This window comes from Aquarana catesbeiana, linkage group LG03, assembly GCF_042186555.1.
Source record: "Aquarana catesbeiana isolate 2022-GZ linkage group LG03, ASM4218655v1, whole genome shotgun sequence".
Classification (NCBI taxonomy): Eukaryota; Metazoa; Chordata; class Amphibia; order Anura; family Ranidae; genus Aquarana; species Aquarana catesbeiana.
The window spans coordinates 527,289,014-527,305,019 of record NC_133326.1 but is presented as its reverse complement, the minus strand read 5'-3'; the positions used below and the strand labels follow the sequence as shown (position 1 = coordinate 527,305,019).

At 40.8% G+C, this 16,006-nt stretch overlaps 1 protein-coding gene across 2 annotated transcripts in view; it reads left to right on the top strand.

Annotated features, from left to right (window-relative positions):
* Positions 1 to 1,277: 1,277 nt before the first annotated feature.
* The window catches only part of CCND2 (cyclin D2), a 76,403-nt gene continuing 61,674 nt past the window's right edge, over positions 1,278 to 16,006 (top strand). For both annotated transcript variants that reach the window (XR_012242938.1, XM_073621253.1), the window contains exons 1-3: positions 1,278 to 1,801; positions 4,421 to 4,636; positions 13,888 to 14,047. Coding sequence is in view for 1 of the 2 variants with exons in the window: in XM_073621253.1 (XP_073477354.1) it covers positions 1,607 to 1,801; positions 4,421 to 4,636; positions 13,888 to 14,047 (571 nt within the window). In the remaining variant the exon portion in view is untranslated. The remainder of the gene's footprint in view (positions 1,802 to 4,420; positions 4,637 to 13,887; positions 14,048 to 16,006) is intronic.

Sequence of the window (16,006 nt, the reverse complement as noted above, 5' to 3'; positions counted from 1 at the left end):
TAAATAAAGGAATCATTTTTCACTGGAGTGCGACCATCCAGACTTTTTTTTTGTTTTTTTTGTTCTTTGCATATGGTTGCATACTGAGCCGCACCCACACCTGAAGAGGGAAGAGACCATTGGGAACAGACACCTGGAGCGGGTTCTCCTCTGGTGCATTGTGAGTGGCCGGGCAATCTTCTGGGACCTGTGACGTGTCCCCAGAAGATCGCAGGGAGAGAGGGGGAAGAGGAGAACTTCTGCTTGGCGCCGCTGTGCCAGGAGCGGAAGTGGGAGCTGGGTACCTGTGAAAACTAGGTACCCGCTCCCCCTGAAAAAAATGACGTGCCAAATGTGGCATGTCAGGGGGTAAGGATTTATTAAAGCGGAAGTTCCACTTTTGGGTGGAACTCCGCTTTAAAACAATACTAATACACTATTATTATTATTATAATACAGGATTTATATAGCGCCAACAGTTTACGCAGCGCTTTACAATATAAAAGGGAGTCAATACAGTTATAATACAATAAAATACAAGAGAATTAAGAGGGCCCTGCTCAGAAGAGCTTACAATCTAATAGGGTGGGGCAGGTGGTACAAAAGGTTGTAACTGTGGGGAATGAGCTGTTGGAAGTGGTAGGAGATTAGTTGGAGACGTGATAGGCTTTCCTGAAAAGAGATGAGTTTTCAGGGATCGCCTGAAGGTAGCAAGAGTAGGGGATAGCCGGATAGATGGAGGTAGCGAGTTCCAGAGGATGGGAGAAGCTCTGGAGAAATCCTGAAGACGAGCATGGGAGGAGGAGATGAGAGAGCTTGAAAGCAGGAGGTCTTGAGAAGAGCGGAGAGGTGGATTTGGGTGATATTTGGAGACAAGATTGGTGATGTAGCTCGACACTACAACACATTACATCACTTCCAAATTTGTATTCTCTCGTACGAGAATTTTCGTAACTTTAATAAACGCTTCATTTTCGATATGAGATTAGCATGCTGAAAAAAAAAAGGGGGGGGGGGGCGATGATTCGTCGGGTAATATCATTGTGTGTACTAGGTATTATGCAGCAAAAGTAAGAACCCCGACGTCTCCAAACCCCTCACCTAAATGTCTTTCTTTTCAAAACTTTTTTCTCTACCTCCCACCTAGCCTACCCCTTGCAAGGCAAAGCGACTCCCAAGAAGAGTTCTTTTCCTGCTTGCAATTGATAGCACCTACAAAGTGAGACTTAATTTTTTTTTTTTTCTGTATAAGGCAGATGGGGGCGTGGTTAAAAAGGGAAAAAAAAGTGTAAGAGCTGTCATGTGTGCCCTTATACTAGGGCCTCCTGCTTGCTGAGTGGAGAGAGAGAGAGAGGAGGAAAAAAAAAAACTTAAAAAGTCTGGCCAGCTGCTGTTCTACATAATAACACCAAGTGCTTGGGCCAGCCCTAGTGCAAGCTGCGTCACTGTGCAGCCAGGGAGCAAAGTGGGGAGACTGGTGTGAGCCTGGTGTGCACTGGAAACAATAGATCTCCCCCTTACCCCCCTCAATCTCCTCTCTCGTCCCCCCCTCTTGGGCTTGATCTGCACCCGTGGAAGTGGATCCAATACTGTCAGCTAGTGAGAAGCCGTGGAGGAGGCGGCCAGCATGGAGCTGCTATGCTGTGAGTTGGAGACTGTCCGCAGGGCTCAGACTGACCCCACGCTGCTCTTTGATGATCGGGTCCTACACAACCTGCTGACCGTGGAGGAGAGGTATCTGCCCCAATGCTCCTACTTCAAATGTGTCCAGAAGGACATCCAGCCCTTCATGCGGAGGATGGTGGCCACCTGGATGCTGGAGGTTGGTGGATTTCCATTTTTGACATCTCAAGAAAAAGAATTAAAAAAAAAAAAGTTTGCAGTTTGACAGCCTGCTGCAGATGTATGGAAGGATTGCAATGTGTATGTGGCATGCAGGATCGTCCCCAGGATCCATCCACATTGGCCATCCCTGCATACAGATCTGGGCTGTCATACACAAGGAAGGCATTCTGTGCAGGATGCAAGGATAAGCAGAACCCCCCCTTCTCTGTGCCTGCTGCTGGGATCAATGGCTGTGTTGTGGGGCTCGTGATCGGGGTGCTCCTTCTTTTGTAGGGTGTCTGGAAGCCTTTATATTGTACTGGGAATCAGGAGGGTGACATGGACACGTGTTGCAGAGTTTAATGAAACTCTTTGCAGCAGCAGGAAAAAAAAAAAAAAAAAGTTTTGTTGGCAGGGATCGGCTGGAGCTGATCGGACTTGTTGGGGGGTCCAAGGAAGGGACTAAGGGGTGCTGGGGAAAAGAGAGGTCCCCCTTCTACTTAGTCCACGTATGCACACACAGGCTTCCCCATGCATTGCCTTCTTTGTGACATGTTTCACCCCCCCCCCCCCCCCCCCAGCTCTAAACTGCTCCTGGGCACAACGTGGGAGATGTCTCCCTAGATGGGGGGTCACTCCTTGCCCCCCTAAAAAGGAAGGGGGGGTTGGGTACAGGTAAAGGGGGACCGACTTCATTTGCTAATATGACTTTTAACCCTGCCATCATTCCATGTGTAGGGGTGCTGAGTTTCTTAGGCTTACCTTTTTTTGGGGGGTGCAGTGTATAAGATCAGCCAGATCACCCTAAAGAGTTCATCCTCTTTTAATTAAAGGGCCGCCGGGGGGGAGGGGGGGCTTTAATAAAAAAAAATCAATGCAGATTGGGGGAGCTGTGAGTTTGATCGGTGTAGATTGGGGTGCCTGAGATTGTGGGTGGCCCGATCCTTCAGTAGATGGCATCTGGTCTGTGAATAGCGTGCATTGCTGGTGTAGGGCCGTGAGTTAATGAACCCGGCTGGTTTTGGGGGTGATCTTGAATTGAACCCCTTAATTTAAAAAAAGAGGGGGGGGGGGGCACCGCTGATTTAGTAGCAGACCCCCATGCAGCACCCCAGCCCCATCCCAACCTCACCCCCCCCTCCTCCTCCTCCTTCCTTCCTTCCATAGCAGCCATGCTCTCCTGCAACCCTGGGACCTCCAGCCCCCCCTTGCTTTCATCGAGACTTTTACCCCCAAAACGTGCCCCCCCAGTCCCCACAATTGTCGGTAAAGATGCAGGGGGGTCTGATCTTCCATCCCCCGCAAAAAGCGGGCGTCTAGGCATTTTTTAAGTATTTTTAAATATTTTTTGAAAAAATGACGAACTCAGAATTTGTCCAAATGGCTGGGGTGGAGTGTGACCTGAAATGTGTTTGTCTCTCTCTTTCGCCTTTCCCATGGAGCAAAGAGGGGCTGTGAAGGTGAACCCCAGTCTGGACACATCATAATGTAACATGTTAGAAACTTTTATATTAAAGATTTGTCTGATTTTCTGCCGTATTCAATGCATTATTTAACCATGTCCCCTCCCTTTCTCTCTCCCTCTTTCCCTTTCTTGCTCTTCTTTCACCCCCCATTCCTACCACTTTCTTCTCCATATTTTGTCATTTTGACCCTTTAAAACTCATTTTCCTCCCTTATTTTGTCATGCTTCCACTGCTTTTTGTATATTTATTTTATATTCTTTTTTTACTTTCCCTGATGCCTTTTCTGTGCTTGCCTCCATGTTGTCTCTTTATACTTCATGCTCCTCGTCTGTCTTTTTCAATCCATTTACTTCATTTGCTTACCTTTACACTTACTTTTCCGCTTTATTTTTATAAACTGTTATATGTTTGCCTTCTTCTCCCTGTACATGTTACCCCGTTGCTGTTTCACCTTTGCCCATATTAACTTTATCATTTTCCTACTCATGCTTCTGCATGTTTGCCTCCATCTTGCTTCTCTACCTGCATACTTTGCTATTTGGATACTTTGTCCTGTTTGTTTTTTTTCTTTAACCATTTACTCCTATATTATTCCTCTATTTTGCCTCTAATCTCCCCAATGTTTGCTCCATAACACCTTTCCATATTTCCATATTAATGAACTTTTTTTAACTCACATGTCTGCTCATGCTTTGCATCCTTGCCTCCATGTTGTAACTTTTTTGTTGCTTTATTATATATTTCTTTTATTTATATATTATTCTGTTATTATTCTTTAACATATGGCCTTATTTGTTTCTTTTCATCAATATTTCACCTTTTCTAACCTCTATGGCTTTAAATGATATAATTATTCTTTTAACCTCTACTTGTATCTATTTCAACACAATTAAATTACTTTTTGATTCTTTCATACCACCTCTCCATATTGTTTTGTTATTATTATTACATGTTTTGCTTTATCTTTCTTATTTCTGCATGCTTATGCCCTGTTTTCTGTGCACATTGTTTTATGTTATCTTCTTTTCCCCTTATATTCTTGGCATGCAATTTGCCCCTTTCAATACTTTCTTATCCTTTCTTGTACCCCCCCCCTTCCCCCCCCCCCCCATCTATACTGCCTGGCCCCCTTCTGTTCATTTTTTCCATAGGTCTGCGAAGAGCAGAAGTGCGAAGAAGAAGTTTTCCCCTTGGCAATGAACTATTTGGATAGATTTTTAGCTGTGATTCCCACCAGAAAGTGCCATTTGCAGCTTCTGGGGGCGGTCTGCATGTTCCTCGCCTCCAAGCTGAAAGAGACTATCCCTTTAACCGCAGAAAAACTTTGCATATATACTGACAATTCCATCAAACCCCAAGAGCTGCTGGTAAGCAGCCCCTGTTACCTAAAATAAATATGTACAGAATTTTTTTTGTCCTTCCATGGGAAAGGTATTTCTGGTTTAACTCCCTAGGAAACTTTCTTATCATGCTCAGGGTCAGCCCTTTAAACATTATTTTTTAAAGCCTTGCTTGCTTGGGATTATGATTTTTTTCCCCTAAATATTCTAGCACAAAACATATGTTCATATGTCTCTTTTTTAGGTATGTATTTATAATAGATGATGTGTATACAGTATATATTTTTTTTCTATTCTTGGGGAAAAAAGAGTGACTTTTTTACAGACATTATTTTTTTAACATGCAAACTTTTTAAGTTCTTTCTATATACCACTTTGAGATATGTGTTTATATAGATAAAACTTGGAGGTGAAAGCAGTTTTATTTCATATGGCGTTGGGCTCCTCTGACTCTTCTGCGGTATCTTCTGCCACCTAGTGGCAGAGACTGGATGGCAGCTATCCAGAACCTAGTGGGATGTATATTAATTAATTTATGTAAGACTCCGTCAAAGCATTTATTTAAAAAGAGAAGTCTTTGCTCTTTGTGACTTGAACAAAAGCAACCCTGCTTCTAAGCTCTCTCTAAGCTCTCCACCTAAATAATAAGCAGCCTAAGTCAAATAGTCTCTGGTCATCAGGAGCATTGTGGTTGTTTCATGTTATTAGGGGCTGCACAGAAACCTTTTTTTTATTTTTTTTATTAAGTAGACAGGCACTGTCTGCAACACTTTAAATGAGATATGTGTATGAAGAAAAAAGGACTTTATTAACTGACACTGATAAGAGATGAGCTGGTGTGTATCTAGTATTTACTTTTTGTGGTTCATGACTTTGACGTAATAAGTGGCCACACATAGATCCAAATATTTTTAGGTTTTCACATATGTGTGGATGTTTGAGGCATTGGGAGGTCTATATGTTATGTTGGAATTATGTTTAAGTTCTAATAGCAGTAAGCAGTCAGTCAGGTGCGAACTGATATTATCAGAGTTATCCTACAACAGATATGTTTTTAAATGGCTGTTATGCGATGCACATCCATTGGCGCTGCTTTGTTAAGGCTATGTTTGTGTGTTTTCCATATTTCAGATAAGACCTAGCAAGTTGTGCAGTAAATGCTTGAAACAAAAATAGCCAACTGGATATGTAGCGTGGCTGGATCTAATATTAGGTTTTATATGGATGAAGATACTATTTTCATAAGATCTTCTTGGGTCCTTTTATCCCTTTAACTCCTGGTTATATGTAATACATGTTGCTTCCATTATTTGCCTGATGAATGTAATGCAGTGCTTAAAGTGTTACTAAAGCCACAACAGTAAAATCAGTCTGTATATGCAGTAAAGCATGCTTTTTATACTTACTGTGGAACCTAAGGGGTTAATCCTCCGCATTGTGTAAAAAGGATAAAAACCCTGGCTTCTCTGATCCTCCTCTTCTTCCACTGTCCCCTAATAATTTCCTGATAATACAGAGTCTTTGTAGTCAGGTTGCACCTGCTCAGTTTGGTGTGTATTGCTAGAGAGTTTTTTTTTTTTTTCTTGGGAGGATGCATGTGATCAGTACAGGGCCAATCAGCACTGTCCAGACAGAGGGTTAGGGGTCTTGTAGTCTCACTCTCAGACAGAAAACTCCTCCTACATGCTTTAACCAGTACTTGGCTGGACACTGATAGAAGTAACAGTCAGTTAACTGCTGATAAGAAAAGCTATTTAGCAGTTTATATTTACTAAAATAATTGCATTTCCATGTTCTATGTACCGTGGGAGATCAGATATAGGTAATGCAGGGTCCTGGGTTTAATAACACTGTAAACTGTACTTGTCATCGGGCATGGATAGCTAAACTGGCTGAATGCATAGCATACAAAGCCAAAACCCATGTGTATCTCCCCACAGCTCCTCAGGGGCCCCAAAATTTCATTGCATACTATTGTGCAAATCTCAAACTTCTTAGCAAAAGTCGAAAGAAGCCTCACCGAGGTTATTACTAGTAATTACTAGGGGGAAGTGTGAGGGGCGGGCCATCCCTCGACTCATGCCGCTGAAAAAGTCGTGATTTACATATCATTGTACCCTTGGATTTTATTTGTATAACCCATTATGCTGATGGCTCTATTCATGGATGGGATGAACATATTTGACAAATGAGGCCAGTTACACCTGTTGTATCATAATGGCTACTTACACCTGATGACAGATGTACTTTCAAGAAGACCTCTACCTTCAACTCAAAATGGAGAAACAGGAGAAGCAGCCTTTTTGGACATAGTTCTTTTAGACAGAGATTTGCACCATGGAGGCAATGGGGTCTGTTCTGAGACAGAAACTATGGAGCATAAAATATTCATAGTGTGGGTAGGGAGAACTTTTCTAATTATACATACACTGTATTAAAAGAATTATTCATTAAGGCAAAGGGGGAGATTTACTAAAACTGGAGCGCTCAGAATCTGATGCAGCTGTGCATGGTAGCCAATCAGCTTCTGATGTCAGCTTGTTCACTTAGGCTCTAACAATAAAACCTGGAAGCTGATTTCTATGCAGCACTGCGGCAGATTTTGCACACTCTAGTTTTAGTAAATAACCTCCAAAGAGTCATTTGTAAATAGCTTTCTTGACTTCTTAAAGAGAACTGGTCGCATTTTCACTAACCTGTGAAACACACAGCACCTAGTACATCATTTATATTGAGAAAGCTCCATGCTTGTGCCCCCTTTACCTGGTTTGGACACTGTAAAGTCTTATCTGTATTGTCTGCAAATTCTTTTTCTCATCTTTCTCCTGGGATGCTGAGGCCATTGCCAGTGAAGCTGCATGCATTCAACTTTACAGTTTAAAAAGGAACATAAAACCAACACGAAGCCATGCTAATTTGCAGGTCCATCATGACTATGACTAAAGCAAGTCTTGAATCCAGACTGGACTTCACTGGAGTATTGCACACTAGGCGCTGTGTACTTAACAGGGTACTGAGAACACAACTGGTTCTCTTTAAAATTACCTGTTGACTCATAGATTGGATTGACTGGCTTTGAATTCCAGAGTCATTGTCCACACTTGCTGGGGTGAGTTACTGGAATCTGCACATCATCTTTGCTCTTTGAACTGCCTTAGTAAATAACACCCAACAGAGTGATAATTTTGTGCTATCTTATGTTGTGTGCAAAAGAGCAATTTTCTGTTTACTGTGAAGTTTATTGTATATGTAACAACAGCTACTCATATATGTACAGAGTGCATTCTGACTTGTAAAATACCCTTTTAGAGCTGTTGTTTGTTCTGGGGGACGTGGTCCCTTATGAGTAAATGCACATCTGCTCATTGCAGTTTTTTTCTAGCAACCCCGATTGATGTTCTAGAGCATGGGTAGGGACCTTAGCTCTCCAGCTGTGGTGAAACTACAAATCCCATCATGCCTCTGCCTCTAGGAGTCATGCCTGTGATTGTCAGGGTCTTGCAATGTCTCATGGGACTTGTAGTTTTAAAACAGCTGGAGGGCCGAGGTTGCCTACCCCTGTTCTAGAGTGATCTGATTTATTAATTATAAATAATGCATATGCACATATATATATATACAGTATAATGTAAATGTACAAGGTGCAGCAAACCATAGCAAGCAGTTTCAGTTCTGTGCAGTCTCAATAGTGAAAGATGAATTCTGATTGGTTGATGTGTACTACTAAGAATGTGTTTTCTTGCCATGAGCTACTATTTCTTCTACTTTAAGGCCTACTATCTCTGGTCTATTACTTGTCTTCATCTATTGTTGCACTACAAGTGACATGACAGGCTGTCATTCTAATTTTCACTATGTAGTAAAAGTTGGTTAGGAAGTAAAATTGCTGTCTGGGAACAAGTGTGCAGCCAGTGAAGTATTAAAACTTATGTCTGGCATTCTTGTTCCAGGTCGATGAGTCACTAGTAAAAGCAGGATCAGTTTGATAGATCTGGAGCCTTCTTTTAAGCTGAGTGCACACTGTTGCTGTGCCTTAACACACACGTGTTAACATCCATTGTATTAAGATTCATTTTAATGGGCTGTCTTAGCACGGCAAAAAAAAAAAATGCATGTACGTAGTAGTACTGTACAACACAGTAATGTGTTGTGGTGCGCTGCAATGCACATCCACTGGCATAGTGCATTGGGGGTACCAATAATGCCGCGTACACACGATCGGAATTTCCATCAGAAAAAACTTGGATGGTTTTTCCGACGGAATTCCGCTCAAGCTTGCCTTGCATACGCACGGTCACACAAAAGTTCTCTGAACTTTCAAACATCAAGAACGCGGTGACGTATAACACTACAACGGGCCGAGAAAATGAACTTCAATGCTTCCGAGCATGCGTCACATTGTTTCCGAGCATGCGTGATTTTATGCGCGTCCGAATTGCATACAGACAAAAGCATTTTCGGATAGGAACTTTGCCCGACCGATAAATAGAGAACATGCTCTCTATCTTTTGCTGGCTGGAATTCCGCCAGGAAAAGACTGATGGAGCATACACACGGTCGCATTTTCCGACAAAAAGCTCTCATCTGAGTTTTGCTGGCGGCATTTCCGATCGCGTGTACGCGGCATAAGAATAAATGGCACTGCAGCAAAACAACAAACATAATGCAGTATGCTTTAATGCACTGCAGTGCATTACTGCGCATTGTGGTGCTGTACAAGCATGTCTGTTGGCAATGGTGTCATTAGGAATGAATGGTACCATAGTTTGCCAATGTGCAAACCGCTTTTTTAACTTTTTTTATGGTAGTGTAAGGCTTCATGTACATAGGACGTTTATACAATCTCTCCTGAACGATTTAACTTGACAGTAACCCACGTTTAAAACGGCAGTTTGAAAAACGCCTGTAAACGAAACGCGGCTAAACGCGAGTTGCCTCTAAACTCAGCATCTGAGCCCATTTTTTTGCGTTCCAAAAAAAGTCACAACTGCCTAGAAACTACAGTAAACGAACCTGTGCACATGTACTGATAAGATAACATAGAGGAGAGTTCAGGAGCAGTTGAAAAAAAATGCTCAACTGCTCCCAAATGTCTGTTTAGCAGCAGCAGTGTACATTTTAAACATTCAGGGTTCAAACACACCTCTGCAATTTCCATGAGCCATTGAAATGCAGGATAATGCATGTTAATTGCAATGTATTACAACACACTGTAGTGCATTATCATACATTGTGGTGAGTTGTGTCATAAAAAATGCTGCATGTCTGTTCCTTGGTTCATTCCTGTGTGTTAAAGCAGCCAAATCTAACATGCAACACATGTTTGCATGTGCCACAACACACCTTAATACACAAACATTAGTAAAATGCAGAAGTGTGAATCCAGCCTCAAGTTTTAGAGGAAAAGTGTTGCTGTTGCCCATAGTCAGCTGTTTGCTTTTATTTTCACACCTGCGCAAAGAAGATTGCAATGCAAATAGTAATGAGGATGTGAAAAGTGCAGTAACCTATGGCGACTCTACTGCTGCCATACCAGCTGAAATCTGATTGGACGTCGTTTATCAGAGTCTGTTAAAAAAAAAGTCTGTTTCTTATTGCAACATATAAGAGCCCTCATTTTTAATTTCCCAAGCTGCAATGGGAGAAGAAATCCATATCAGGTTATTATAGACTTTCCTTAATCACTTGTCTACCGGGGCAAATTTTATATTTTTTCATTAATTTTTGTTAAAATCAGCATTTTTTTTCTAGACATTATTGTAAACACCCCAAAAAGAATATATATTTTGTAAAAGAAGAGACCCTGGAGAATAAAATGGTAGTAGTAGCAATTTTTTATGATGCATAACATTTGCGCAATTTATTTATAAAACACATATTTTCAGGCAAAAAATACACTAAAGGAATTTCAGTGAAGGCAAAAACAATATTATATCTAATTTTTGTTGATATAAGAGATGGGGTTGCGATGAGCAAATAGACACCAAACATGTCTAGTCTTAAAATTGTGCACACCAGTGGAACCCCAAAAAATGATGGTACCCAAAATTAGGCCACTTTAAAAGCCTTTAGGGTCTGTTCACACCAGGTGCAGTGGGACTGCGTTGGATGGCTATTCCAACACAGTCCTACAGCACCACCAGTGGAAAAACAAGGCAAAATGCCTTGGCTCCAGTGTGGCTGGTTCTCACAACTGCGTAGCGATGGAGAGGAAGGTGTGCACAGTGCAGCCAGTTAAACTCTGAAATGTCACTGTGTGACATTTCAATAAAGTTCATTTAAACAAAAGAAAAAAGCGTGAACGGTGTTATTGGGGGAAGTTGTTTCTTGTATCCTGGGCTCTCCAGTGGAATGGGAGAGTCCAGGAACCCTGGTGATTGGGGGTGGGTTGTGCGTCTCTTTGAGAGTCCTGTAAAAGTGATCGATCTAGAGCTGCCTAATCACTTTTACCTCTTAAAGCCAGGATTAAGCTCACAACTGCAGTAGCAGCAGTTAGCGTGATATAATCACTTACACAGAAAACACCCTTGAAGAGCCCCCCGCACTGCAAGGGTTAAATGCTTAGGTCTAGGTGAAGAGGAATAAGCTGTAATACCTAATTCATTGCTTCAATGGGCTTCCTTCATGGTGTGTGATGCCCCCCTGAAGCCACTTCTCTTCAGCACTTTGGCCTGTAGTCGTACGCTGATATCACATAAGGCAGGATTAATAGCCCTGCATTATATGTGGGACAGTGAGGGACCACATTGGAGTGCCACAGAGAAGAGGTGAAGTGAAGCCTGCTGGAGTGTGAAAGACTAAATCTTAGACTTAGCAAACAAGATATTTTCTTAAAATTACAGCTGCCTGAATATTTCAGTTTATTGTGTTGTGTTGATGTGGACATTCATAATTAGGTTGAAGTGTTTAGATTTTGGGACAGCTTCTCTAAAAACATATATAAAGCCATTTTTTTTTTAAATTAAGCAGTGTTAGAACCCCTTTTTATTGCTTTTTGTGTCCCTGCTGGGGAGAATTACCCTCTCTTTTTGTCATGGGGACCATTGTCATTGGTACAGATGTGGTGTGTTGGGAAATCCAACATTTTAGAGTTGTTACAGGAACAAGGTGGTGAGGGGCAAACTTACAAGGATCTTAGCCATCCTCTACTCTATCTAAGACTTAAAAAAAATAGGTTTGGTGAAACAGCCACAGTCTACATATTAAGTGCCATTGCCAATCAGCCAGGTGAGACTTCCTGAAAGACATAGACAGTGTAAATTGTATCTATACCCGAAACATTTGTAGTTTTGGATGGATTGGGGTACGATTAGTCAGGTTTTACTGCCAATGGAGGCTCTGTTGGAGAGATTTCTTCCCTTGTCTTGTAAAAAAAAATTGTCTCTAAAACAGGAATGAGGAGAAATCTCCCAACAGTAACACACACAGACGTAAAGAAGTTAAGTAGGGGAGTGCTAGCTTGTTATTGCCATCTTTTTCCTTGTTGCAGATTTTCCCTAGCTTCTTGTCTGGTAAAAGATTGTCCGTAGAACAGAAAGTGAGGGGGAAACGCTCTAACCAAGCCCCTGAAAGCAGTAAAACCTGACGAGTTCTGTGAACATGAGCTTTCCTTTAGCACAGAATTGGTCTGATTAGTGGTGAAACCCCAATCAAATGGCACGTCATGCCAAAATAAAAAGGTAAATCTAAGTAGAAGAGTAGCAGGGATTTTTACGGTGCAAAAAAAGTCCACAAAAAGTTATTGTTTAAAAACATATATATATTAATAAGTTCAAGGTTAAAAATACATAAAGAAATATTCACAATAATAATATTCAAATATGGTGGTCGGTAAAAGCAGGTTTGTATAGAGTAGATACATTGCATATTAACCCGGGTTAATGTGCAATGTATCTACTCTATACGAACCTGCTTTTACCGACCACCATATTTGCATATTATTATTGTGAATATTTGTTTATGTATTTTTAACCTTGAACTTATTAAAATATTAATATATATATATATTTTTTTTAAACAATAACTTTTTCTGGACTTTTTTTGCACCGTAAAAATCCCTGCTACTCTTCTACTTAGATGAGCTTTCCTTTTTTTATCCAAATCTAAAGGAAAAAGTTTTTGGTATAGAAACACTTTGGGGGAGATTTACTAAAATTGGAGTGTGCAAAATCTGGTCCATCTGTACATAGAAACTAATCAGCTTCCAGGTTTTAATGTCAGAGCTTAACTGAAAAATCTTAAGTTAGAAGCTGATTGGCTACCATGCACAGCTGCACCAGATTTTGCACTCTCCAGTTTTAGGAAATAACCACCATTATCTACTCTGAAAGAAAGCGAGTATAGCCATGGAAGAGTTTCTGACAGACATGGGTTCTAATCTCAATGTTTGTTTTTGCTGGTGAAGGGGCCACAACTTGTAAGTAATCTCTCTGAAGGCCAGTACAGCAATGGTGGATATCTTCAAAGACATGGGTTTTAATCCTAATGTTGACTCTCACTGGTGAATGGGGTTACTGCTTGCAGATTAGGGACTCTGAAAGCTAGTATAGCCTGGGGAGACTTCCTGAAAGGCATTGGTTCTATGTTGATTTTCGTGGGTGAAGGGGCTGCAACCTGCAGATGAAGGACACTTAAGGCCACTATAGCCATGGAAAGCCTCCTCAAAGATATGGGTTATAATACTCATGTTGACTCTCACTGGTGAAGGTTTAAAACTCTCAGGTTAAGGACTTTGAAGGCCAGTATAGCCTGGGATACTTCCTGAAAGACTTTTGTTCAAATCCCAATATCATCTCTTGCTGGTGAGGGAGTTACAACCTGCAGATTAAGTACTTTGAAGGCCAGTAAAGCCATGGGAGGCTTCCATAAAAATTCTGGATGTTATCCCAATGTCAACTCTTTGTAAAAAAGTTTTGGCTTTACATATATACTTTAAAACAAATGTAGTAGTCACAAAAAAATTGAGAAAATCTAGCATATGTTATCTGCCATCAGATGATTTAACTTAAGCTGGCCATACACCATATGATTTTCTTATTCAATTTTCTTTAGATTTACCTTCAATTATCTAGTGCAAGGGACTACCTGATTGCATACAAATTGAAAGTGTTTTGGTTTGCCCTACTATTATATGATTTTGGTAAATCTAAAGGAAAGTTGTACAAGAAAATTGTATAGTGTATGGCCAGCCTTAGTACTAATACTCAAGAATGACTATTGACATGCATGTAAGTTATGACTGGATAAAAGACTCAGCTTTGTGTTGGCATTATTTCTAGGAATGGGAACTGGTGGTCTTAGGAAAATTGAAGTGGAACCTTGCTGCTGTGACACCACATGACTTTCTTGAACACATATTACGGAAGCTGCCTTTACCTAAAGAAAAGTTGCTTATGGTCCGAAAGCATGCACAGACCTTTATTGCACTCTGTGCCACAGGTGGGTCCCATCCCTTTATATATGGCATTGGTCTATTCTGATTTTTTTTGCTACAACATAATGTATTTTCTATACATATTATTCTACTTTTTTTTTCTTTTGGTCATTGTCCCATTCAAACCCAAATGTTACTGCACAATTATTAGAAAGAATAACTGAGTGTAATTTTATATGCAGTTCGCATAAGTACCTGAATGTGATTTCTTTATTGGCCTCCTGCATTCCCCCTGCACACGAGGACTAAAAATGACAGGCAGAAGAACATCACAAGAGCATTTCGGTCATTGTTGCATTGCAGATGTGTTATAAGCGGGAAAGAGAGTGCTTCTCCTCCATCATTGGCAAATCAGGCTGAGGCCTTATTGGCTGAGGCTTTATTCCTAAACAAGCTGTGCTTCTGCTGCAGTGGAAGTCCAGGGCCTGGTTATGTTCTGGATATGTCTGCATAGCACTGCTTGTGAAAATATCATCTTTAAAGTATATCTAAAGCAATCTGTGTGTCATTGGTGAGATTTCCCTTTACTTCCTGTCCTGTATACTCAACAGGAAGTGAGAGGATATCTTTCCATTGTGAGGGAATTCCCCTTTTAGACCATTGTCATGGGAACAAGTGTCACCACTGGATGGTTTCCCCTCTATTCCTGTTCTGATGGCAACACAAATTTTAAGGATTGAGCTTCATTTCCAGTGACACTGGTGATAAGGACAATTAGGGTGAATCTCCCTAACAAGGACAAAGACAGCAATAAAAAAAACTGTCCGATGTTCTATCCCCTCACCTCTCTATCCAAATCCAAAGAAAAAAAAAAACAGTTTTGCCTTAAATTATACTTTAAAGGGAATCATTCACTGTTAAGCTGGCCAAACATTATACAATTTCATTTTTTAGTTTCCTTTAGATTTATCTTCAACTATGTATGAATGCTTACAAACGGAAAGTGTTTAGGTTTGACCATCTTTAGGTAAATCTATAGGACAATTGTACGATAGGATTGCATAATGTATGACCAGACTCATTTATTTATTTATTAAAATGCTTAACCTACGCAGTCTTACCCGAAGGCCTCATGTATTTCTAATACGCATCTTGAGTTTTTGTAGTAATGTCACTTGGGAGTCATTTTTTTATGTTCACTGCTGGGATAGTTCATGACTGTATATCATTTACAAACTTGCAGATTATATCTCTATTGGCTATCTGTATAATATGGAATGTGGTCAGCATTCCTGCTAAAAGACTGACAAGATAAGATCAATTAGACATACAGAATGTCTGTAGTTTCTTTACCAGACTGACCCTACCCAAATTGCATTTATACTGAAAATTAGAGCAAAGCATAGGTATGGTGTCATAGTTGTTGAGTCATACTAAAGTATTTATCAGAAAGCAGAACCTGCATATTGAGAAAATAAGTCTGACTAGATATGTGACTATAATTACAATTCAGGAGTGAGAGCAATGTTTTTTAAAAGACACATTGGTGAGATTATATGCAAAAAGCTTATCCCTGCAACATGAATGTTTATAACATTGTTGCATAGCCAAACTGAAGCACATGAACACTGTGGCCGACAAATGTCTGCTTTAATCTGTGATCCTGTTGGCTGTATGGTTACATAGGAATATGATGAAGCTGTTTATGTACACCCTAATGCCCCGTACACACGATAGGATTTTCCGATGGAAAATGTGTGAGAGGACCTTGTTGTCGGAAATTCCGACCGTGTGTAGGCTCCATCACACGTTTTCCATAGGAATTTCCGACACACAAAGTTTGAGAGCAGGCTATAAAATTTTCCGACAACAAAATCCGTTGTCGGAAATTCTGATCGTGTGTACACAAATCCGACGCACAAAGCACCACGCATGCTCAGAATAAATTAAGAGACGAAAGCTATTGGCTACTGCCCCGTTTATAGTCCCGACATACGTGTTTTACGTCACCGCGTTCAGAACGA